The 25,193-nt window shown below is 48.7% G+C and overlaps 1 protein-coding gene across 1 annotated transcript in view; it reads left to right on the top strand.

The window, feature by feature from the left end:
* The window catches only part of SHC4 (SHC adaptor protein 4), a 115,534-nt gene that overhangs the window by 20,520 nt on the left and 69,821 nt on the right, over positions 1-25,193 (top strand). The window contains exon 2 of the mRNA XM_036263960.1: positions 15,963-16,033. Within this exon, the coding sequence (XP_036119853.1) occupies positions 15,963-16,033 (71 nt within the window). The remainder of the gene's footprint in view (positions 1-15,962; positions 16,034-25,193) is intronic.

Genomic DNA, 25,193 nt, shown 5'->3' with positions numbered 1-25,193 from the left:
TTGGCTGTCCTTAGCACGGGGCTTCCTCCTCAGGCTCCCTCAAGACTGCAATATGGCCCCTGGAGCACCTGCCATCATGCCTGTCTTCCAGGCAGCAGTCAGTAAGGGCAAGGACAGAAATGGTGCACCTCAGGCTGAGTTAGCCCTTTTAAATAGCTTTCCTCGAACCCAGTGACATCGTCTTACATCTCATTGCTCTCCTAGCTTCAAGGGAAGCTGGGAAATGGCAATTTTTAAGCTGTTCATACTGAGGATTCTGTTAATAAGGAAGAAAGGAGGAAAGGGAAAACAGGGAAAGGGTATAGGTAGGTGACCCAGAGTCTCTGCCCTGGGCTCATGGGTCAAGATAGATGAGACAAAGGCAGGTCATCACACAGTGTTACACCCAGAGCTGTGCAGAACTTTCGACAGCCCATCCCTGGACCACTTCAATGTCTGTAGGCTTACGTTGTTGAAAAGGATGATTTTTGGTGATGATTGAATTGTCCATCTTATTTCTCCAGTGGAAGGATCAGAGGACTTTCTGGAGGACATGGAATTTCAGAAGGATGTTAAAGGAAACGATGCTATGAACAGAGACCTTCTGTATGAGGGGATGGTTGGTCCAAGCCACCTGCACAAGCGTCACCCATTCTAGGTGCCATTTGCATCCTCAGTGGATGCTATTGGCCAGGGGTATTCAGGGCAATGTTTGGTGGTCTGGAGTATAGTCAGTGGCTGGGAAAGGAAAGAAGCTTATTGATTTCCATGAGAATCTCAAAACTGAACTCAACTCCCATTGTTAGCTGTTATCACCAATTGACCTCTGCCACCTCTGGAATTGTCCTTCACATTTCTATCTTTTTGATCGCTTACATTGAACTATATATGCTTGTAGAAAGTCATTCCTCAATGTAATAAGCAAGAGTACTAATAATCTACCCCATGCAAAGGGACTTTAAAGGAAATAGAGATCTTCCTTGTACTCTTTTCTTTGTATTCAGCTAAAAATGCTGAGATTTTGGTTCTGGCTGTTTTGACTCAGTGGTTAGAGTGTCGGCCCGCAGAACAGAGAGACCCAGGTTTGGTTCCCACTAAGGGCACGTACGTCGGTTGCTGTTTGTCCCCGGCCCTGGTTGGGGTCATGTGGGTGGCAACCACTTGATGTGTCTCTCTCACATCGATGTTTCTCTCTCTCTCTTCACCCCTCTCTTCCTCCTACTCTATCAGAAGATAAATGCAAAAAATGTCCTCGGATGAGGACAAAAAAACACATAATAAAAATGCTGAGGTTTTGAAAAAAGAGTACAAGCTACAAAATAAGCAAATTAATCTTGAGATTCTAGTTGAGATTTTTTTTTCTTTTTCTGAAGGTGTCACTTTAAGTAACCTACAGGCATCATTTGAGTTTGATTCACAAATCTATCTTAGAATTTGTTGAGAACTTGATGTCTATGATAGAGGGAACAGGTTAGCAATTTTCTATAGTTGTTTAGAGCTTTGTTATGTTGCATGAACTTTAAAAAAAATCTATCTTTATTGTTGAAAGTATTACAGATGTCCCCCTCACCCTTTCCCGCCTCTGACACCCTCCTCCCTGCTGTCTCCCCACCAGGTCTTCATCGCACTATTGTTTGTGTCCATGGATTATGCATATGTGCACTTAAGTTCAACGAATCTCTGAGATTCGTTGGTCTGTTCCTATTGCATGAACTTTTGAAATCACTCACATGCTTCAAAAATAAGGGAGTTAGTGCAGATAGACTTTTCCAATGCAAAGGTTTTATGAGTCTAGGGTTTTGTTTTTAAATATTGACTAACAGGTCACTTCTTTCTAGCTCTGATCATTATGCCTCTGTAATTTAATTCTGAAGCAGCCCTGTGGTTGCTGAAGTCATAGGATTTTGCCTCTATTCACCATAAAGCTTCCATTTACACAAGCTGATTATTTATAAGAATATTTAAGAATCCCTAAATAGTATCCAGACATATGAAAAGGGCAAATGTTTCCTCCAACATTGAAGGCTATTTGATTTGGGCACTTGGGAGAATCTGATGCATGATTAAAATAATTGATTTGAATTCAGCCTCACGCTTTTCACGGACAGTTTCCACTCCTGCCTCCCCAGGGGCTGCGTCTCTCCGTCCTCTCCCCTCCTGTCACTGTCAACCTTTCTATCCCATGAGCACGCGAAGGTCTGTTCCATCCTTAAAATAATCTCCACCCCTTAGCTTATCTTTCCTCTTTTGTTAAAATATGAATTTCTCAGAAGAGAAAGAAAACCAAAACGCAGCGCTGGCTGGCTGACTCCCTCACCCCCGTGGCACCCGCTAACCCTCTCACTCTCTGGTTCTGCTGCCCACTCCACTGCCCTTGCCCCGCAGACACCGGAGGTCAAGGTTCCAGTGGGCGTTTTCTAGCCCCTCGGCACAGTGGTCCTCTCTGCGGCCCTCCATTCAGTGACCAGTCTCCTCCTGGAGCTCCGTGTGCCTGATGTCCACCACACCACACGCGCGGGTTCTCCTTGTGCATTTCTGACTTCTGTTTCATGTCTTTGGTAGGCTGTACTCTGTGTGCCCTTAAACAATTCCTTTCTTTATTGATTTTAGAGAGAAAGGAAGGGAGAGGGAGGGAGAAATAGAAACATGGATGAGAGAGAACATCAATTGGCTGCCTCCTGCATGCTCCCCACTGGGGATTGGGCCCACAACCTGGGTCTGTGTCCTCATCGGGAATCGAACCGGTGACCTCTTGGTGCAGGGGTCGATGCTCAACACCAGCCAGGCTCTGTGGGCTCTTTAAATGCTGAGCGACATCAGATGTGCCACTTGGTGTTTCATGAAAAGAAGAGGGGCTGGAATGGATCATCTCGAGGGTCCCGTCATATTATCAGGAGCCGGGATTCACTGACTTGCGCGACAGTAAACTCTTGTGTTTCGTGTAAAAGGACATGTGATGAGGGATGAGTAACATTTGGGCGGCAATTCGGCAAAGGCATATTGTTGGCTGCTTCTTTCAGAGAGGCCATAAAAGCTTGCAAACCAGCACGACATCACTTAGCAGTTTATCACCACATGGGAGCCTGAGTAATGGGAGTTGTGGTTCCAGTGCGACACAGAACAACTCTCCATTCATGTGCGACTCAGTGCTGTGACTGGGGGTGTGTGTGTGAATGAGGCTCTTTGGCCACCGTGACCTCCAGACGTGACCACACACTGGGCACAGTTACAGTCCTAGAGAGCCGGGAAGACGGAAACCTCCCTCACACAGAGGCTCCTGCTGGGGCACAGGGTTGGACTAAACATGGCAATGGATGACAAAAACGTTGGCGTTTCCCAGTTCGTCTTTTTCAGTGACAGTGAAATGGTATCCAGTTTTTCTTTTTGATTGTTTTTTTAAATCCTCACCCGAGGACATTTTTGCATTCACCTTCAGACAGAGCGGGAGGGAGAGAGGGAGGAAGAGAGAGAGAAACATAAATGTGAGAGAGACACATTGAGTGGCTGCCACCCACACGACCCCAACCGGGCCCAGGGACAAACTGCAACCAAGATACGTGCCCTTAGTGGGAACCGAACCCGGGTCTCTCTGGTCTGTGGGCCGACGCTCTAACTGCTGAGCCAAACCAGTCAGGGCTAGCACCCGGTTTTTAATAGTGATTTAGTTATATATACTGCTATTCGAGATTTCAGATTATTCCCAGAGAGTGGGATTTACTTTGATAGGCAGGGGCAGGAGCAACCTTGAAAGGGTATTTGAATTTCCGAAGCGGGGCAGGTGTAGACGCCGTTGGGTGGGGAGGACGGGCCGTCAGGTCTGTGTCCCCTGTGGCTGGACTTGCACTCGCCTTACTTGTGATCATGCTGTTCCTCCAGTAAGTGTTGGACTCAACCAAACACTCTCGGTCCTGGTACAACCCAAACCTCCAGGTACTCAAGGCTGAGTCAGATTTGTATTATTTTGGGGTCAAGGGTTTAATTTATTTCACAGTTTTCAGGAGCTCAGAACTGAGAAATAAGGTCATAAACACCCAAAGAGGTAGGATTTTAATTGTATTATAGGTTGGCAGGAGAGACCCTACACACACCAGCACTATTAGGTTAGATTACGTTTCCAACTTACTTAGTCAAGGATACAAAATATAATTGGTAGGTCATCTGGGAAGCCATTCTGCAAAGGTGTTGCCTTGGCTACAGCAGTAACCAAATTAAGGCCACAGTCAACGAGATGGTGGATCCGTTGGACCACTGAGACAGCAGGCGGGGCCCGGGACCATATTCCTGAGCACACACCCAGGGCGTCCTCGATAGCCTCTGTGGGATGCAAGGCTGCTGCCCTGGGCCCTCCGAATGGGGGTCGTAGGCCACCAGGTGGGCACCCAGGGGCAGGCCTGGGAGTCGCGTTAGCTTTACCTGCGCAGGACGGTGCTGGCATTCTGCCTCACCTTTCGGAGCAAAGGACACGCAGCAACACTCTCCTGGGAAACATGAACGTCTGTGAGTCACTGCTTTTCCAATCTCATTTATGATTCATGACCTGGGCTATATTTTTAGCTTGTATTTATTTGGGTCTGAGAAGTGGGCTGGGCGGAACTGTCGTCTGGAAACTTAGGGAAAAATGAAGAGAAATGGGCATCCTACTCAAACTCAGGTGGCCTGAAATGTGGTTGTAGTCACCCCGCAGTCTGTGCACACTGACGGAGAGCCTACTGTGTGCCGCACCTTAAGGGTGAGAGATCAGTGGGACCCCGTTGCTGGCCCCCAAGAGCCCACTGAATTGTGTGGGCAGACAACCAACTAGAAAACTGATATGCTGCAGCCTCTGCCCATAACCCCAGCCATATCTCTGGACTCCAGTCATACTGAAGAATTGGGTGTTTGGAGAGCACCCCTTATTCTTGCCCTTACCTCTTGCCCATGCTGTGTTCATTGCCTGGAAATACCCTCTCTCAGTCTTTTCTTAGTTGCCCCATGACTCACAGCAGCGTCCCCTTTTCTGAAAAATCTTCGCTGATTCGCAGAGGTTGGGTTGGAGACCCTCCTATACACTCCCTTAGCGGCTGGCATCCCAGTGTCTCTCACAGCCCTACAAAGAGGGCTCTTGACTGAGGTCCCTCGTAGTAGAGGCTTACCTATCAGCTCCCCACACTAGGAGCCAGGTGAAACAGGAGAGGATCGGAGGAAAAACATTGTCGTCCCAGTATAGTCACTGCCATTTGCTGAGCCCTTTCCACTCGCCAGTCGCTGTGCTCAGCGCCTAATGACCCTATGAAGCAGATATGTTATTGTACCTATTTTACAGACGAGAAAACAGGCCTTGAGCGGTAAAGTCATTTGCCCGGAGTTTCACTGGTAGTGCACACAGAGATTCGAACCCAGGCCTGCGCTCAGAGCCCACACTCCGACACCGCGGCACAGTCCGGCTGCCCTTTTGTGGTTACTGTATCCGTCGGGATGGACTGGCTCCTGCTGTGTTAACGAGCAACCCCAGCGTCTCAGTGGCTTCGACAAAAAAGCTTTATCTCTTGCTCATGCCACGTGTCTACAGCAAGCTGGCTGGGGCTCTGCTCTGTGTTCTCTGCCAGGACTGGGCTGAGGGAGGCTCTGTCTCCGCGCTTCCCAACTGCAGGTGAGAGGGGGTGTGCAAAATCACACCCATGGGATAGTCCACTCGAATACCTGTCAGGAGCCACGCCCAGCCTCCAAGGGGCAATGGAAGTGCCCGACTATGTTCTGGGAGGGCGAAATGCTGGACATACCTGTGGAACAGCACTAATGATGCCCACCTTGTACGGCGTGAAGGAAGGACTGGGGGGAGGGTACAGGTGGAAACGAAAGAGGAAAGTGACGTGCAGAGAGGGGCAATGGGCCCTTCCAGGGAAGAAGAGAAAGCTTGCCTTTTTAACCCTAGGTCTCTAGTTAAACGGCTGTTGGGATCAATTATTCAGTTCTTCCTGTAAGCAGCACCGTTAAGGGTTCTTCTCTGAATGCATTAATGCTTTGACACAACCTGGGATTTCACCGGGTCCATCAGGAGAGGGGAGTCAATTGCTATCGCCAAGGCAAATTAATCCGAGTAGGGCCAGTCTTCCAATTCCTGCTTTCATTACGGGGAGCCCGTCCCACCAGGTTAGAGACTTTCTCCGAGAACAACAGAAAAAAGCATTCCTGGCCTCCTAGGGTTCCGCCTACAAGGGACAAAAATCCCTTACAAGTTTCTGAGTAGGCTGGGACAGAGTGTCAACAACTCCCCGCTCCCCACAAAGGACTTAAAGCTATTGGTTGTGTCAGTTGGGATGGACTGGCTTTTGAAACTCCTCAACATTAAAATGGAATATAAGATACAAAGCCCTCACGGAGTTTCTGCAAAAAGCACCCTTGGTCAAGGAGAATTCACCTTTGGACCATACATTTCCTGTTTTTCAAAAACACCGAGGGTGGCCGACCTAGCATGCCTGTTGTCTCCGGCGCAGATGCCGGGTCCTCATTCCCAAGTCCCTGTCCGTTATTACAGAGCCTGAGCCGTCTCCACCTGTAGGGGGTACCTGGCTTCGCTGCGCTTCTTCTCTTCTTCATGGAAAATTATTTTTATATATGGAGAGAGAGATTGTTTGGGTGGGTGGGTGGGTAGAGGAGAGCTATAATTCAGTACCATCAATGCAGAAAATTTTAGTTTCATTTTAAAGATCTCCGCCAACTCTACCCATCAGAGAGCATGGGGCACTGCACGGGGTAAGCGTCACGGGGAGACTCCTCCTACCTGGCCCAGGTACCATGAGGGAATTCTGTCAGCAGATGTCTCCTCCACACTGTGGTCTGTTAACGCACTGGGTCTGTTAAGGCAGTGCTCAACGTCACTGTGTCCTGTCTAGTGTATGCCACAGAGTGGGGCTTGGCGTCCCCCCGGGTGGGAACCTTCTCCAGGTCAGGCAGATGATGTGGAATAGCACAGCTCTAAGCATCGAGACATCTGGGTTCTTCTCCATTAACCAGCCCTGTGGGCCTTGAGCAGACCACTGCACCTCTGAGAGTCAGTTTTCCCATCTGTAAGAGGGTATCGTACGCCCGTCCAGGTCCTGTCACAGTTTCACTGTGATCACGCTCATGAGAATAGACAGAGTGTAAATCTCTGCTTGTGCAAACGCATGTGATCACAGAGGCTGGCTTTTCTGCTGCGCCCAGCAAAGAAAGAGCTGCTCGAGTCTCCCAACACAGGTCACAGCCCTCCAAATGCTTTCGGGGTGGTTTTCGCCACGGGAATGACCTTCGTCCCAGTGACCGGCTGTGCTCACGTCTGTAGGCAGAACTGAAACCTCTGTCAGTTCAAACAATTCCCTGAGTGTAAGGGGTTCTCCGTGGGAGTAAGACAGTTGGTATGAGGCACCACAGAGCTGCCTCATGTGATGCAGATGGTTGGCATATTTTTCTTGCCCACAGACAACCAGTACTTTTTTTTTTTTGAATTAGGAGGTTTCTTTGGACACTAGCCTGTATCCTAGTCCATTTGAGTATCACCAAGGTGTCAACCAGACCGAGATCTTTATTGTTTATCTGGGCTTTGGGCACTCAAGACACTGAGCGTGCAGGGTCCCAGGTGCCCACTGTCACAGAAAGACTGTTACTTCTCCATCAACATAAAACTTCCCATATTTAATTCTGAAATTCCCCATGAGGTTTTCCAGAGATGCTGTGAGTTCTGCTTGCCCTTGAAGGACTAGGAATGGAGTTTTAGAAAACGGGTGGTCGCTCCCTGTGCTGTGGACGAAGGAGTCTACCCAGGGAAACGGCATCAAGGCGGGGGCTCAGCCCGGGTGACAGGCGCGGCCCCTGCACAGCCCTGCTCCCGCTCCGCCAGGAACCTTAGGAAGAACACACGGAGCACACAGCTTGCGTTTAGAAGAGTCACCTTGGTGAGCCTTAAGGACTCGGAGGGTTGAAATCCCCTGGTTGCCGAGACCTCAGATGTGAATGAATGAACAAATCCAGATTTTCAGGCTTTTGAACCTGGAGCAGAAGAAGGAGCTTTCAACAGAGCAGATGTTTGGATTTTTTAAAAAACGTATTCAATTCAATCAACCAAAGTTTATTCGGAGGGGCTACTGTGGGCCACACAGTATCTAGGTGTTGGGGACAGGGCCATCTGACCCTCTGCTACTAACCTTCCAGTGGGGGAGACAGCAAACAAACACACAGTACTGTCAACAAGGGCTCCGGAGCAAAACACAAGGGCACAGAGAATAGTGCCGAGAGGGAAGGTGTCAGCAGCCCCGGGCTCTTGGATGGCAAGTTCCAAAGGCGCTATGACAGCACTCTAAGAAAAGTCAGTGTTTGGCCTGTGCCTCTTCCACTGAGGCCTGTCCTCCTGTCTGCCTCACCGAACTCCCTCTAAACTAGCTCCCATTCCAGAGGCTGGGTCCCTCATCCCCACTGCCTGCCTGCCCGTTTAGATCCGCACTGCACTAAAAGGGGAAGGACTTTCCATTCCCTCCCACACAGTGTACATCCTGACTCAAACCTGGCACAAGGAAGGCTTTGACCAGCTTAACTTCAGGGTTATTTTAGCTGGCAATATATCCCTTTAAGAAGGAACACATTAAAGACAGTCCAGTTAGGCTGCAGGTTATTTTGAGACTTCCTGAACATCATTTCTTGGCTACTTCATTCAAATAAATCATTTATTGCCCTGGAAGAGGTGCCGGGGATAATGATGACTAAGACTCACTCCCTGCCCTTGAGAAGCCCACAGTCCAGCAGTGGGCGAAGACATTTAAACAGATAAATTGCAGCACTGCTGGAGACTGCACCCTTGGGGTGCGACCAAGATGCTCTGGGAGCCCAAAGGAAGAGCAAGAAACTCTGCTTCAAGGGTGCTGAAGAAGGTTTCAAACAACTGTAATGATTTCTAACGCCTCATTCACTGACTCATCATCCATTCACTCACACGTATTTCCTTGAATAGTTTATGTTCGTGCCACACACTGCCTGCAGATACTCTTTGTGTGGCCTGCTGTTGTTGTTTGGTAATAGCTCCACTGAGATATAATCCACATACCATACAATTCCCCATCAAGAGCATGCAATTCAATGTTTTTTAGCATAGTCACAGAGTTGTGCAACCATCACCAATATTAGAGTACCTTCATCAACCCCCAAAGAAATTCTGTACAGTTTAGCAGTCACACCCTGTCCCCTCAACCTTCCAGCCCCCCTTTCCAGCTCTATGAAGTTGTTGATTCTGGACATTTTTTTTTTTTTTTGTATGTGCCCCTAGTAGGAACCAAACCCGGGACTCTCTGGTCCTCAGGCCGACGCTCCAACCGCTGAGCCAAACCGGCCAGGGCTGGACATTTCATATAAATGAAATTGTACAGCATGTGGTATTCTGTGACTGCCTTTCTTGCCTTAGAATAATATTTTCAGGGTTCATCCATGTGACAGCATGTATCAGCACTTTGTATTGCCAAATACTATTCCATTACATGATATACCACATTTTATTGATCCATTTATCAGTTGATGGGTATTTGAGTTGTTTCTACTTTTTCAGCATTATAAATAAAGCTGCTGTGAAAATTTAGGGTGGACACATGTTTCCAGTTTTCATGGGTGTGTACAAGGAGTGGAATTGCTGGGTCATACCGGAATTCCAAGCAATCCTTTTGGAGGAACTACCAAGCTGTTTTCCCTAGTGACCACACCACTTCACATTCCCAGCAGAATGTCTGCAAATTCTAGTTTCTCCACCTCTTTGCCAACACTTGCTATTTTCAGTTTGTTTGTTTGTTTGTTTTTAAAGTACAGCCATCCCAGAGGGTATGAATTGACGTCTCTTTGTGGTTTTGATATGCAATTCCCTGCCAATGAACAATATTGAGCAGTTTTTCTATGCTTATTGGCCATTTCTATATCTTCTTTGGAGAAATGTTTATTCACATCATTTGCCTATTTAAAAATTAGGTTACGTGTCTTTATTATTGAGTTGTAAGAGTTCTTTATACATTCTAGAGGAAAGTCCTTTATTAGATATATGATGTGGAAACATTTTCTCTCAGCAAAGGAGACTGAGACTAGTTAGAGGATAAATATGAGGAACCAGAAAATACTCTCAAGAAAACAAAGAATAGAGAGGTTCAGAGTACAGAGAGGGTGTCTAGAGGTCGGCGATGGCAGATGCCCGAGGCAGGTGAGCCAAAGACCAGACACAGGTCCCTAGAGCGGACAGTGAGGAGGCAGTTGGGTTGCCCAGACGGTTCCAGTAGTCTTGGGGCAGACACTGCTGTAGTAAGCAGAAGCATGAGTGGAAAGTAAGAAAGCAGAGACAATGTCTCAAGACAATGAAGAGCATACCCCCTCCCCCTTTTTGAAATGGGAAAGACTAGAAGTTATTTAAAGGTGGCAGAAACATCTTGCAGTGACTTCGGGCCACATTGGTGGTTCTCATCATTGTTGAACATTTACTGCCTGAAGGTCAGACCTTGTCCTATCATCCTTGATTATGTACTGTTCTCAGTGCACTGACGGCTACAAAGTACCCTACTGCCTTGTCCTAGTGCAGGGCCCCTGCCTTAGACCTTCTCTTGAACAACATCCCTCTGTACTCCCAGCTCAGGGACAGGCACACCCTAAGGAAGGGAATGTGCAATGGGCTGGGATTTAACCCTACTTAGTGACTAACAAACTCTGGTTCCCAGACGTTAAGGGGCAGGCTTTATTTAATTTTTAACTCTAAATAATACTACCTACTTATTTTTTAGAATATAAACAATACAAAAATGTAAAGTAAACAAGAAAGGCTGCCTCTCTCCCATTCCCAGAGGTACCACTGTTAACAGTTTCTTTCTTTCTTTCTTTCTTTCTTTCTTTCTTTCTTTCTTTCTTTCTTTCTTTCTTTCTTTCTTTCTTTCTTTCTTCCTTCCTTCCTTCCTTCCTTCCTTCCTTCCTCCCTCCCTCCCTCCCTCCCTCCCTCCCTCCCTCCCTCCCTCTCTCCCTCCCTTCCTCCCTCTTCTCTTTCTCTCTCTCTCTCTAGTTCTTTCTTCTTTCTTTCTTTCTTTCTTTCTTTCTTTCTTTCTTTCTTTCTTTCTTTCTTTTTGGTACGTGCCCCTAGCAGGAACCAAACCCGGGACTCTCTGGTCCACAGGCCAACGCTCCAACCGCTGAGCCAAACCGGCCAGGGCTGTTAACAGTTTCTTATGTGTCCTCAGACATTCTTTCTGAGGATAGAAGAAGGTATTATCCTGTGAGAGTCAGGGTGAGAAGTTCCCATAGGTAACCATCATTCCTTTTCTCTGAAAGCCCCAGTAATTTCTTGTCTGGAATGCAAAGCTCGAGGTGCGTAAGGCTGTCAGTGGGCTGCCCACCTCTCCCTGAGAGCTGGAGGTTGAAGCCCAGACTGCACACAAATATTACGACTGCCTCGGGCACGAGGGAGAGTGAGCTGGGAGTCAGGTGAGCTGTCTGTCAGGGGCTGGAGGGGAAGTTGTCTGAGCATTGCTGAGATCCACCACGTTCTCACCACCCTGTATGCCTCTAATCAAGGCTTCAGTGTCCGCCCCTCATCTCACCAGCAACAAATAGGGAGTGTCTTCTGTCTCGTGTGCCACCTCCTGCAGTCCCCAGAAGAGTCTGGGCTCATGCCTGTTTATACCAGGTGGCCCCCAGGCTCGTCACCTCCTTACCCACCCGGGTAGACTACAGAGCCAGCTGGATGACCCCTAGTGCTTTTTCATTTTTGTTATACAAGAGTTACACATAAAGTCCCAGAAATAGACTTTACACTCTAGAATAAACCCTGATTTAGTCTCGCTGAACGAACGAACCTGAGCCAGGCGCTTTCCCTTAATAGGCTTTAATTTCCTCATCTATGAAATGGAATTAACAACAATAACTAACCTCCTAGGAAGAAAAGTCGTCTCTTCACAGCTATCCTATCCTTATGGGGCTGGGTTCTTAAGAACAGAGACCATGTTGCCCTAGCTGGCGTGGTTCACTGGTTAGATCGTTGTCCCACCCACTGAAGGGCCTTGGGTTTGATTCTCAGTCAAGGGCATGTACCTGGGTTGCAGGTTCATCCCCAGCCTGGGTCAGGGTTGTGCGGGAGGTAGCCGATCCATGTGTCTCTGTCACATCAATGTTTCTCTCTCTCCCTGCCTCCCACTCTCTCTAAAATCAATGGAAAAAATATTGCTGGGTGAGGATTAACCACCACCACCACAACAAAAAATAGAGCTCACGTTTTACACAGATCTGTATTTAATAAGTGAATGAGAGGTATTGTCATCCCCAGTTTATACCTGAATCGATGAGCTAAACTTCTCCCTCAGGCCTCGACGTTCAGCCGCTCTCCGCGCAGGCAGCCATCAGTACCTAAGCAGAGACGAGGGTAGATTATTTCCATGGGCTGCTGGCTCCGGCTCCCTCACAGCAGTGGTTTCTGAGTGAAATGGACTGCGTGAGTCAACGGGGAGGCCAACCCCATTCTGGAATTTGGGGTAATTGTGGCAACAGTCGGGCATTGACTCCCTCCCTTCGCTGTGTCCCGATGGCCCAGGGTGGGGGCTGCCCTCATGGTCACGGCCGCCCTGGGCCGCCTGAGGGCCCACTGGGCGTGAGAAAGTGGTGAGCTCAGGGCACTCAGACGCCTTTCCACGACTCAGACGCCTTTCCACGGGCACCCGTGACTCATGCTCCTGCAGAAGCTCCAGCTTATCTCAGGGAGGCTGGCAGAAGGGTCGCCTGTGCTGTGGCTGAGACAAGTGTTCAAAGCCAAGCAGAGCTTTCCGTGAGGGGGGGCTGCCTTAGGAGGAAGGAGACGAGGTAGTTAGCACCATGGAATGTGATTGAGACCCAAACCCTGGAAGGCCCCTCTCTCCAGCCCTCCTCCCCCACTCTCCACTAACACTCGGCCACTGGGGACCCCCTCACTGAGTGGAGAGCGGCCCCGGAGACACGGCCTTTCACGTTGTAGGGCTCACTGCCCTCTAGGGCTTCTCCCCACAGCCCTGAGGAGTGCCCCGTTCTCCACAGTCCCTTTCACCACAAACCCTGTCTGTTCAGGTTGTTGCCAATCTCTCAGGCGGGGGCATAACAGAAGGAACACACATGGAGGAAATAACAAGGAACCTAGAAGCTTTCCAAAGGTTATCCTCTTAGCCTGTAGTTCCTGAGTCTCGTTCTGAGTCCCCAGTTCTCCTGCACCCCTCACGTACTCCCCGTCGAACCTCCACGTCCCTCAGTCCCCCCTCCTCACTTTAAAGATACCGTTGGAGATGAACAACAGAAGCTGTGTTCATTCTTTTTTGTTGCAATGCCATACGTATTCATTGTTTCATCGGTATTAACGTGTCCCAGGCATTGTCCCAGGTGACAGGAACACAGTGGTGATCGTGGTCCTTATCCTTGGGTGCTTACAGGCAAGGGAAGGAAGACAGGTAACAAGCAAATTAACAAGTAAACCTGATAATCTGTCAGTGGCATGAAGGTGACAAATGTGGGCTGTGATGAAGGGTGATGGGGTGGGGGCTTCTGAGAAGTGACATTTGAATGGAAACCTGAAGGATGAGAAGGAGGCAGTCCTGCGGGGCCACAGGGAAGAGCGGGGCGGAGCCAGCAGCGCAGGGAGAGGAGCAGCTCCTGCAGAGGCCTGTGCTGGGGGGGGGGGGGGCGGGGGGCTGGGAGCGTTCGAGGACCAGAAGGAGGCTGTGTGGCAGCCAAGTGTCTAGTGGAGTGACACCGATGGAGTGGACAAGCAGGCCAGACCAGGAAACACAGGGGCTAGGTTTACAGTATGGGGTTTGTCTTGACAATACACGCCAGGGATTGTAAGCAGTGGAGGGGCAGGTTCTGCTATTCATTTTTGAAAAGTCAAATGTAGGTGCTTAGTCATGGTTTCCTAAAGGGTGCCTTGATGGGCTGAGTCACCTCGTCTTAAATAGATGACTTACACTGAAGGGGAAAAGGACACCCACCTGGGCCCTGACAGGGACTGGAGGTGTAGCAGGGACCTGTCTCCCTCCTGCTCAGGGAGTCCACCCCTCCAGCCCGAGGCGTGCAGGAAACGGGAGCGGGATGGAACAGATACCGACAGGCAGGAAAAGCCAGTGAAGTTAGGAAAACCATCTTTCCAGTCCATCTTGACATGGATCTTGGACCCTTGGAGTCTCATTCCATGACCATTCTGAGATGGGCTCTCTACTATCCCCCCTAAATGGAGCTATCATTTCCTACTCGGTCTTATGGTTCATTGGACAGAAATCTCTCAACATCACTTACTTCCCTGAGGTACTCAAGCCTGGGGAAGTTAAGTGTGATTGGGACAGAATAAGACCCTCAAAAAATGTTTGTGTCGGTGCTGGAGACCCCCAAAGAAGTGTGACGAGCAGGGGTCTGGCTGAGAGTAGCCGGGCGATTGTCCTGGCCAGCACATCCTCCCAGCCCCAGGCTCCAGGCAACCCTCGGTGGACTGACCTGCTCTTAGGATGCTAAAGCTGCAGAATGGGGTCAGAAATACTACACGCAGTGTCTGGGGAGGTGCCCCCGGCCCCTGCCACCTTTCCACAGCGTGTTTGCCATTTCCAAGCAGAGGGAGGCTGGGCGGCTTCCAGAGGAAAGCTAAACAGGAAGCATACAATGTTCAAGGAGCCGATAGCTCACTTTCAATCAGACCGCTTGGCTCTCAGACCAAATCTGAGCGCCTGCTCTTTGAAACACTCTTCCTCATCAAATGAGGTTCTGCTAAGAGGATTTACGCCCCCGGCCTCACGTGGCAAAGCTACCCAGAAGGCGAATAAGTCTGTGTCCCCAGGCTTGATTCCTCCCCACGAACCCAGAAACCAGTTTTCAACCACCAGCTTATTTCCCGGATGCCCCGCCAGTATCTTTCAGTCAATGGGTCCCAAACCAACTCATCTTCCCATCCTGGCTTTCCTGTTTCTGTTAATGGAATCACTGTTCCCTCTGCTGCCCCAGCTGGAAACATCTGAGTCATCCCTGACTCATCCTTCTCTCTTTTTCTCTAGATCAAATCAACTCCCGAATCATGTAGTGTCTATTTCCGTGATGCCACTTGAATCTGTCCCCTCCTTCCTCCTGCCACCGTCCCTTGTCCCTTTTCGGTGTGGGCAGTCATTACTTCCCTCCCGGGGGCGCATCCTCACTTATTCCCTCACTCCTCCCCCCCCCCCCCTGCTGCTGACACAGGGCTCCTCAAACACAGACGGATGCAGGGCTCTCTCGCCAGCAGTCTGACGTGGCCCCCCTGCTGCCACAGTAGCTATAGACCATCTTTGACCTTTATAAGTCACCATCCCTTTTCTGATACCTCATGTTCCAGTTCCATGTATTCATTCCTGGTGCAGGACCTAACGCTTTGTCTTTCCTTGAATCCCCTTACATGGTTTTGCAAAAAATAAAGTCTTCTTATATTACCAAATCCTGTATTGTCTGCATTTATATGCTTGTTTTATCTCCTTGGAAGAGCCCGTGTTTCTGTAGTACTGGTCTCGTATTTATTTTTACTTCCTCTAATATTTGAGCACGTGTATATACCACGCGCGGCTCTGAGGACACCTGTGTGAAATCATTTACTCTCACAGCAATTCTAACTGTACCCCCATTTTACAAGACTGAGTCGCAGGGATGTTGGGTCACTTGTGAAGGTTCCATAACTAATAAGTGGCAGGGCCTGGATTCAGATCACATGGTCTGACCCCAGAGCTCAAGCTCTAAACCATTGAATTCATATTCATCTTTGTGGCCTGCATTCTTGATGGCACAGTTGGGCTTTAGCTGATGTTTGCTGACTGAACTGAAGTTCCAGGCACGTGTCCATTCTTGGTCAGAAATATCAATGGTAGGCTGAGTGTGTAAATGTAACCCGATAGCAAGAGCTGCTTTAAGGTGTTTCCGAGGAAACCACAATAAAGCTAAGAGACATCTTTGTGCTATTTTTTTTTTAACCTGTTCTTTTTTTTTCTTTCTTATTCCAGTACATGGGCTGCATTGAGGTGCTGCAATCAATGAGGTCACTGGATTTTGGAATGAGAACTCAAGTCACAAGGTAGGAGAACAAAAATGGGAGGGGCTTTGAGGACTAGTTTTTATTTATTTTATAAGAGAAAGCTTATTTAGAAGGTCACCGAGGTAGAAAAAGCGAGCCAGCTGGGCTGGGTGGGCTGGGGAAACAAGTCACAGAGGCCCAAGAAGAGGACTATTTTTTAAAGTCGCGGGAGTTTCTCCCTGCAGACATTTCTTGCAAGCCTTTCAAGTCACCGTGGGTTGTTATTCACGACTAGCAGGTAGAACACAGTCCAGTGACCTTGGTTGAGTCAGTGGCTCTATCTCATCGCGTGAAAGATTTTCCAGCTCTGTGGCGGAGCACCTGCGTTTTATGTAAGAACTGATAAGAGGATGCAGTCACAGACAGAGCTGCATGCTCAGGTGCCTAAAGTATTTAAAATGATACCTAGACACGGAGCCTTACAGAGTCTGAGACCTGTTGAAGAGGTAGCTGAAACGAAGACCAGAACTGTTCCATCTTCCCGGTTTATTATTATTATTTTTTTCATCCTCACCCAAGGACATTTTTTGCATTTATCTTCAGATAGAGCAGGAGGGAGAGAGGGAGGAAGAGAGAGAAACATCAATGTGAGAGAGACACATCAAGTGGTTGCCACCCACACGACCCCAAATGGGGCCAGGGACAAATTGCAACTGAGGTACGTGCCCTTAGCAGGAACCGAACCCGGACCTCTCTGGTCCGTGGGCTGACGCTCTAACCACTGAGCAAACTGCCCAGGGCCCATCTTCCCAGTTTAAAGCTCTGTATTTATTCAACAATAACTCCCCTTCCCCTGCCCCCACTGCCAGCCCCTGGCGACCACCATTCTGCTGTATGCCTATGACTTTGACTGCACTAGGTACCTCACATAAGCAGAAGCATACAGTATTTGTCTTTTATGATTGGTTTATTTCACATAGCATAACGTCCTCAATGTCTGTCACTAGGCCAAACAATATAAGTATTTTGAAGACTGTTGATGTCTATTGCTAGATCGTTCTGCGGAAGAACCATACTAGATGATACTCCTCCTTCCGGCCATGTTTCCAATTGTTGTTAGGATCTATTTTTTAATTGTCGTAAACTTGTAAGTCAGTGTTTTTCTATTGTTTAATACATGGTAAAAGACTATTGTTTTCTGTGCCATGAAGTTTCAGTCTGTGGCTAATATATACACCCAAGGTAAGGTGTCTGGGATGGTTTCTGGATATAATTCCTTGTGGATGTATCTGTGTGTGATTTGGGCAAGGCCGATGGTGCTGTGGGCAGATTTGTAGGAGTTTGAGGGTGGTGGTCTTTTTATAGATTAGGAGGTGGGGAAGGCTCTCCGAGGGGAAGCTATTTGAGCTAAGCCCTGAATAAAGCAAGGGACCCGCCACGGGAGTGCAGGGAGAACAGCGCAGGCAGAGGGGGGATGGCGCTCACACCGTCGGCCCGCAGCAGCAACACTGCTAGGGCCGGACACCTGGGCAGGTTGTTTGGTAAGAGTGTGAAGAATGTACATCTTCTAGGAGTGATACAAAAAATGACGAGTAGGCTCCAGCTCAGGGAGAGGAAGGGCTGACTGGATGGGAAATTCAAGGTTGCCCTATGGGGCAAGTGGTCTGGCTTGAAGTCAGGAGACTCCAGCCACGTTAGCCCAGAGACCTTGTCCCCAGTACGGCTCGAAAGCAGTGAAGCTGACCTCCCTCCACCACGGCTAAACATCAGTCTCCCTGCTTCAGAATCATAGGCTCTAGGCTGCCCCTTCCTAGCTCCCAAACCCCTTCTCTGGAGCCTGTAGAGTTTGGGGTGCTGTATCTTGTTGCTAGCTGGGCTCGGGAGCAGACCCGAGACTCCCTGATCCAGATGGGAGGAGAGAAACCATCAAGGCAAGTGAGATAGAAGACAAAGGAGAAGATATAAAATAGGTATGTCTCACTTTAAGGAATTCACAAAAATTGAAATTTATTGAACAGAACAGTTATCATGCAGAGTGCACCTCTGGGTTCCTTTAAGTAATGAATTCCTCGCTGGTGTTTCAAAGAAGATTCAACGTATGAAAGAAAGTATTTTTGCCCCAGGAAGTGGGGGTGATTTTTGAAACTCCAGGTCTTGTAGGACATTCTCCAAGTGGATAAAAGCTTTGGTGTTAGCCCACAACAACAGATCTCCCTGTATGTTACCTGGGTGAGAACATTCTATTTGGGACCAGCATATTTTCTTTAGGTCCCCATCCCCCACCCCCCAATATTAGACTGGTGCATCCAGTGAAGTGTGCCCCTCAAAGCCACATGGGTGTCACTGGTCCCATCGTTCTCACGTGAGCAGCATAAGAAGACTTTCCCCAAAACCTCTAATTTCCACCTACTTCCCAAATATTTACTCTTCTTCTGTCTCTTTTAAATGTTCCTTTTTTCTCTCGTTCTCCTTTGCTCTCTCAACTTCTGTGTATTTTGACCTTCACCCACTCCTCGAGTTGCTTCATTACCAGTTGTCTTAGATGTTATCATTAAAACACTACCGTTGCATCAGGTTTCAAATGGTTTTAAATGTACCTTTTGCATATTCACAAAGTTTCATTGCGCTCATAATTTTACTTAATGCAAGACAATAATTTTCAGTGGACCACTTAGAATTCCAAGAGAAAGAATTTGGTTTTGCATGGCCACGGCTATCCCTTGACATCATGCAACGTAGATCAGTGGGGTGTCACCGCCGGTAAACTTGTGTGATGAGTTGCCACTTCAGTTACAAACAACTGTTTTCAGGCTGATGTCCCACCCTGGAAGATGTTCTTACCCTCTCTATCCTAGCTTGCACATTACTGCAGACAACAGGGAGACAGCAACATGAAATTCCCGGGAATGAAGGAGGAGCTGTGACTGACACACCCCCACGGGGTCAGCATGTGAAACAGAGAAAGAAGGCGGAGCACAGTTCTTGTCTTTCTGAGGGACCTGTCTGCCACTTGTCTGAAGGCTGCATCCACGGGGCCTGGAACACAGGAAATGCTCAAATAGCGCCGCAGAGGAAAAGCAAAGGACAAGAGACCACCCACTTTCAAAGCTCCCATTGCACTTGTACCTCAGTCCAGATGTAGTCCCTCAGGGAGCCCTGTGAGTGACAGTTACGGCTGTTCTTCCACTAATTCTCACCCACTTTTATCTTCTTGACGGATGTAGGACCAGATCTCAGTTTTTAGTAATTGAGTAGTCATGCAAAAGGGCAGAGGAGGAGGTTTTCCTCCATAGTAACGAGAAACAAGATCATTAGAAAAACAAAGGCTCACAGACGCAGTTGTCTTCAACATGCCTGGAAAACAGTACCAAAAGGATAGGAAAAGGGAGAACATGAAAATCACGCTCATGATATATAGTCATTTTTTTTCTCTCATAAAAATTTTCTCATCATGAGTTTAAAAACAAAGCTCAAGAAAACAAAAAACCTTATTTGATCAGAAATACACACATGCACACATGCGCGTGTGCACACACACACAGAGAAAATCAGATCACTAAAACATAAAGCCCCACTTCCCTCCCTTGAGTAAACATCCACATCATGCGAAGAATACATTTCCCCTCCCCCTAAGGATGCTTCCTTTGTGTTTAGGTGGGCACCTGCCTCAGGTGCCAAAGGAGGAAGAAACCCATCAAGGGCAAACCTGTAAGAGGAGCTGGTGGGACAGGGCTTGGCTTCCAACCCTGAAGAACAGAACTTCACAGGAAACTGTCGTCAATGGGGACATGTAGTTCATCATCACAAAACAAAATACGGGGGTAGGCAAAAGTAGATTTACAGTTTTTCATATGGAAAATAATACGGTAATTAATAAGTAATAGTACAAGAATAGACTCTGTATTTTCATATTTTCACAACTGTAAACCGACTTTTCCCCCACCCTGTACACCCTGAGGGGCAAGGCACACTGCTGGTGGGAGGGCCCTCCAGATCATAGGGCCCTCAGATCATAGGGCCCTCAGATCATAGGGCCCTCAGATCATAGGGCCCTCAGATCATAGGGCCCTCAAATCATAGGGCCCTCCAGATCATAGGGCCCTCAGATCATAGGGACCTCAGATCATAGGGCGCTCCAGATCATAGGGCCATCCAGATCATAGGGCCCTCAGATCATAGGGCGCTCCAGATCATAGGGTGCTCCAGATCATAGGGCCCTCCAGATCATAGGGCCCTCCAGATCATAGGGCCCTCTGATCATAGGGCACTCCAGATCATAGGGCCCTCTGATCATAGGGCGCTCCAGATCATAGGGCCCTCTGATCATAGGGCGCTCCAGATCATAGGGCGCTCCAGATCATAGGGCCCTCCAGATCATAGGGCCCTCTGATCATAGGGCACTCCAGATCATAGGGCGCTCCAGATCATAGGGCCCTCCAGATCATAGGGCCCTCTGATCATAGGGCCCTCTGATCATAGGGCACTCCAGATCATAGGGCACTCCAGATCATAGGGCCCTCTGATCATAGGGCGCTCCAGATCATAGGGCCCTCTGATCATAGGGCGCTCCAGATCATAGGGCCCTCCAGATCATAGGGCCCTCCAGATCATAGGGCCCTCTGATCATAGGGCACTCCAGATCATAGGGCCCTCAGATCATAGGGCCCTCTGATCATAGGGCCCTCCAGATCATAGGGCCCTCAGATCATAGGGCCCTCCAGATCATAGGGCACTCCAGATCATAGGGCCCTCAGATCATAGGGCCCTCAGATCATAGGGCATCATAGGGCCCTCTGATCATAGGGCCCTCCAGATCATAGGGCACTCCAGATCATAGGGCCCTCAGATCATAGGGCGCTCCAGATCATAGGGCACTCCAGATCATAGGGCCCTCAGATCATAGGGCCCTCTGATCATAGGGCACTCCAGATCATAGGGCCCTCAGATCATAGGGCCCTCAGATCATAGGGCCCTCCAGATCATAGGGCACTCCAGATCATAGGGCCCTCAGATCATAGGGCGCTCCAGATCATAGGGCCCTCAGATCATAGGGCCCTCTGATCATAGGGCCCTCCAGATCATAGGGCACTCCAGATCATAGGGCCCTCAGATCATAGGGCCCTCCAGATCATAGGGCACTCCAGATCATAGGGCCCTCAGATCATAGGGCCCTCTGATCATAGGGCCCTCCAGATCATAGGGCACTCCAGATCATAGGGCCCTCAGATCATAGGGCCCTCCAGATCATAGGGCACTCCAGATCATAGGGCCCCTCAGATCATAGGGCCCTCTGATCATAGGGCAGCTCCAGATCATAGGGCCCTCCAGATCATAGGGCCCTCTGATCATTTAGGGCACTCCAGATCATCGGCTAGATCATAGGGCCCTCAGATCATAGGCGCTCCAGATCATAGGGCCCTCAGATCATAGGGCGCTCCAGATCATAGGGCCCTCAGATCATAGGGCCCTCTGATCATAGGGCGCTCCAGATCATAGGGCCCTCCAGATCATAGGGCCCTCTGATCATAGGGCACTCCAGATCATAGGGCGCTCCAGATCATAGGGCCCTCAGATCATAGGGCCCTCAGATCATAGGGCGCTCCAGATCATAGGGGCTCCAGATCATAGGGCGCTCCAGATCATAGGGCACTCCGATCATAGGGCACTCCAGATCATAGGTGCTCCAGATCATAGGGCGCTCCAGATCATAGGGCCCTCCAGATCATAGGGCCCTCAGATCATAGGCGCTCCAGATCATAGGGCCCTCAGATCATAGGGCACTCCAGATCATAGGGCCCTCAGATCATAGGGCCCTCAGATCATAGGGCACTCCAGATCATAGGGCACTCAGATCATAGGGCGCTCCAGATCATAGGGCCCTCTGATCATAGGGCCCTCAATTCATAGGGCACTCCAGATCATAGGTGCTCCAGATCATAGGGCGCTCCAGATCATAGGCGCTCCAAATCATAGGGCCCTCAGATCATAGGGCCCTCAGATCATAGGGCGCTCCAGATCATAGGGCACTCCAGATCATAGGGCCCTCAGATCATAGGGCCCTCTGATCATAGGGCACTCCAGATCATAGGGCACTCCAGATCATAGGGCGCTCCAGATCATAGGGCGCTCCAGATCATAGGGCCCTCCAGATCATAGGGCGCTCCAGATCATAGGCGCTCCAGATCATAGGGCCCTCCAGATCATAGGGCCCTCTGATCATAGGGCCCTCAATTCATAGGGCACTCCAGATCATAGGTGCTCCAGATCATAGGGCGCTCCAGATCATAGGCGCTCCAAATCATAGGGCCCTCAGATCATAGGGCCCTCAGATCATAGGGCGCTCCAGATCATAGGGCACTCCAGATCATAGGGCCCTCAGATCATAGGGCCCTCTGATCATAGGGCACTCCAGATCATAGGGCACTCCAGATCATAGGGCGCTCCAGATCATAGGGCCCTCAGATCATAGGGCCCTCAGATCATAGGGCGCTCCAGATCATAGGGCCCTCCAGATCATAGGGCACTCCAGATCATAGGGCCCTCAGATCATAGGGCCCTCAGATCATAGGGCGCTCCAGATCATAGGGCCCTCCAGATCATAGGGCCCTCTGATCATAGGGCCCTCAGATCATAGGGCACTCCAGATCATAGGGCGCTCCAGATCATAGGCGCTCCAAATCATAGGGCCCTCAGATCATAGGGCCCTCAGATCATAGGGCACTCCAGATCATAGGTGCTCCAGATCATAGGGCACTCCAGATATTAGGCGCTCCAAATCATAGGGCCCTCAGATCATAGGGCCCTCAGATCATAGGCGCTCCAGATCATAGGGCGCTCCCGATCATAGGCGCTCCAGATCATAGGGCCCTCCAGATCATAGGGCCCTCAGATCATAGGTGCTCCAGATCATAGGGCCCTCAGATCATAGGGCCCTCAGATCATAGGGCCCTCAGATCATAGGGCGCTCCAGATCATAGGGCCCTCCAGATCATAGGGCCCTCAGATCATAGGGCCCTCAGATCATAGGGCGCTCCAGATCATAGGGCCCTCCAGGTCATAGGGACTTCCAGATCATTGGCTTCCTTCTCTGTGATCCTCTTGCATTTTTTGCCTTATATCTGTAACTCCTATTTGGTTTAAAAAAAAAAAATATCAGCCAGACAAAGTGCGAGGCACCCAGCACAGGGGCTGTCCATACCTTGCTCCAGGACAGCTGGGAAGCTGAGGCTGGCACTGGCTCACCTCACTCTGCAACTGCCATCCCTAGGGGGTTCTGTGAAGGGAAAAGGGGAGCTGTTAGAGAATGGGTGATGAACGTTCCCTTTTGGGATCCTGGCCTGAGACTCATTTTCTCTAGCTGATCCTAAGGGGCTGCGCGACATGGATTATTTACCCGCCCCATTTCATTCCATGGCGGAGGAAAACCCTACCTAGCGTTTTTTTCAACTGCTACTGTAGACAGTCAGCAAGCTGTTTGAGTGATTTGGTACCAGGTAAAGCAACAAGGACGCAGAGATCATAATTCAGAGGATATTGTAATCGGACTAATTTCCTGTTTGAAATGTTATTGTTCCTGAGCAGTGACTCTGCACATTTAGTTTACGAGCTTGAAGTTTTGATTCTTTGGTTTCAACAGGACATTAAAGGCAGTTCTTCAGAGACAAATGCATACTGCATGTGTGTGTGTGTGTGTGTGTGTGTGCATGCGCACACACACACTCGTGTTCACATGCGTGCACATTACTGTGAGAAACCTTTAGATAGATGCAAAGGGGTCCAGGATGTAGCTAAACATTTATGTAAAGACCTGTACATGTGCTTTCTAAGAAATGTGAACATTAGGAAGGCAAGTGTTCTGTAGAGGTTAAATATCTGTGTAATAGATAACTAAATTAATATATCTGTTTGAGTGCAGGCTGGGATTGATCTATGTTTCCTGAGAATTGTAGAGATGGGATTGGTTGCAGTTCTGCATGGATAAGCATGGGCCTCTCTGCCTAAAACTTGGAGCAACTGTATGGCACCTGGTGTGTGTGTTGATTTGTGAGGATCTTGTGGAGCTAAGAGTAGGATTACAGCCCACATGACATGCAAAATGAAGACCATCAGAAAGGGGGGCAGTAAAAGTCCAAGTCTATTAGCTTGCTGGACAAGGGAACACTCCCCAGTAAAGAAATTTACTCAGAGGGTAAGGAGAAAAATCTCAGGAGTTTGAAGTTTCTAGTTCATAGTGCTCATGCTAAGGATGGAAAATCAAGCACTCTGGCTGAGATGAGATGTAGGTGGTTGGATAAAAAATGTTTCATTGTTCATTGGTCAGGAAAGAATGTTAAGACCCCAATAAGGGTCTGGTGTTCCAGGGTCAAGGTTTATGACCTGTATCACCTAGTGAGAACAGTTACAATGAAACGTAACAAACCCTCCAGGCAAGCCCTAGTGTTAGTGGAAGTACTTCCTTTCACACATGTGTAGATGTCAGGAAGTTTTTGAGTGTGTGTGTGTGTGTGTGTGTGTGTGTACAACCACCACCTCTTCTAGCTTCAAGCCCAACTACTCCTCATTTCTCACAATCTATTTAGGACTGAGATCTCCCTTCTCAGATATCTAAGATGAAATAGTCAATTAAATTCCATTTAGAAAACTTGAAAGGTCTAGTAATAAAAAATGTTTCCAAGCAATTGGGAAGAGTTTTGAGCACATGACAGAGTCGGGTAAAGAGAGAAAGTCATGGAAGTCAATGGTACCATTTTGCTCAGTCATTTAGCGCATCTTTTCACACACAGGTGCACTTACTATTTGAATGAGCAGGTGCAAGGCCCAGAAATATAGTTCCTAAAGCAAGCCACAGAATGTGAAAAATACCTGCAAATCCTAAAGGGTTAGTATCCAGAATATATAAAGAACTCTTACAACTCAACAACAAAAACAAAAACCTGTTAAAATCTGGACAAGGGACTTGTATGTACTTTTCTTTAAAGTAGACATACGCATGGGCACTAAGCATATGAACAGATGCTCAGCATCACTAATCATTAGGGAAATAAAAATCAAAACCAAAATGAGATAGTACTTCACACTCATTAGAATGGCTATTTTAAAAAGCAGAAAATACCACATGTTTGCGAGGATGTGGAAAAGTAGGAACTCTCTTGTGTTACTGGAGGAATGTAAAATGGTGCAGTGCTGTGGGAAGCATAACGGGATTTCCTCAGTTAAAAAT

The sequence above is a fragment of the Molossus molossus genome, unplaced genomic scaffold, assembly GCF_014108415.1.
Source record: "Molossus molossus isolate mMolMol1 unplaced genomic scaffold, mMolMol1.p scaffold_m16_p_1, whole genome shotgun sequence".
NCBI lineage: Eukaryota > Metazoa > Chordata > Mammalia > Chiroptera > Molossidae > Molossus > Molossus molossus.
Note: the sequence above shows the minus strand (reverse complement) of the source record. Positions and strands in the feature narration are given on the sequence as shown.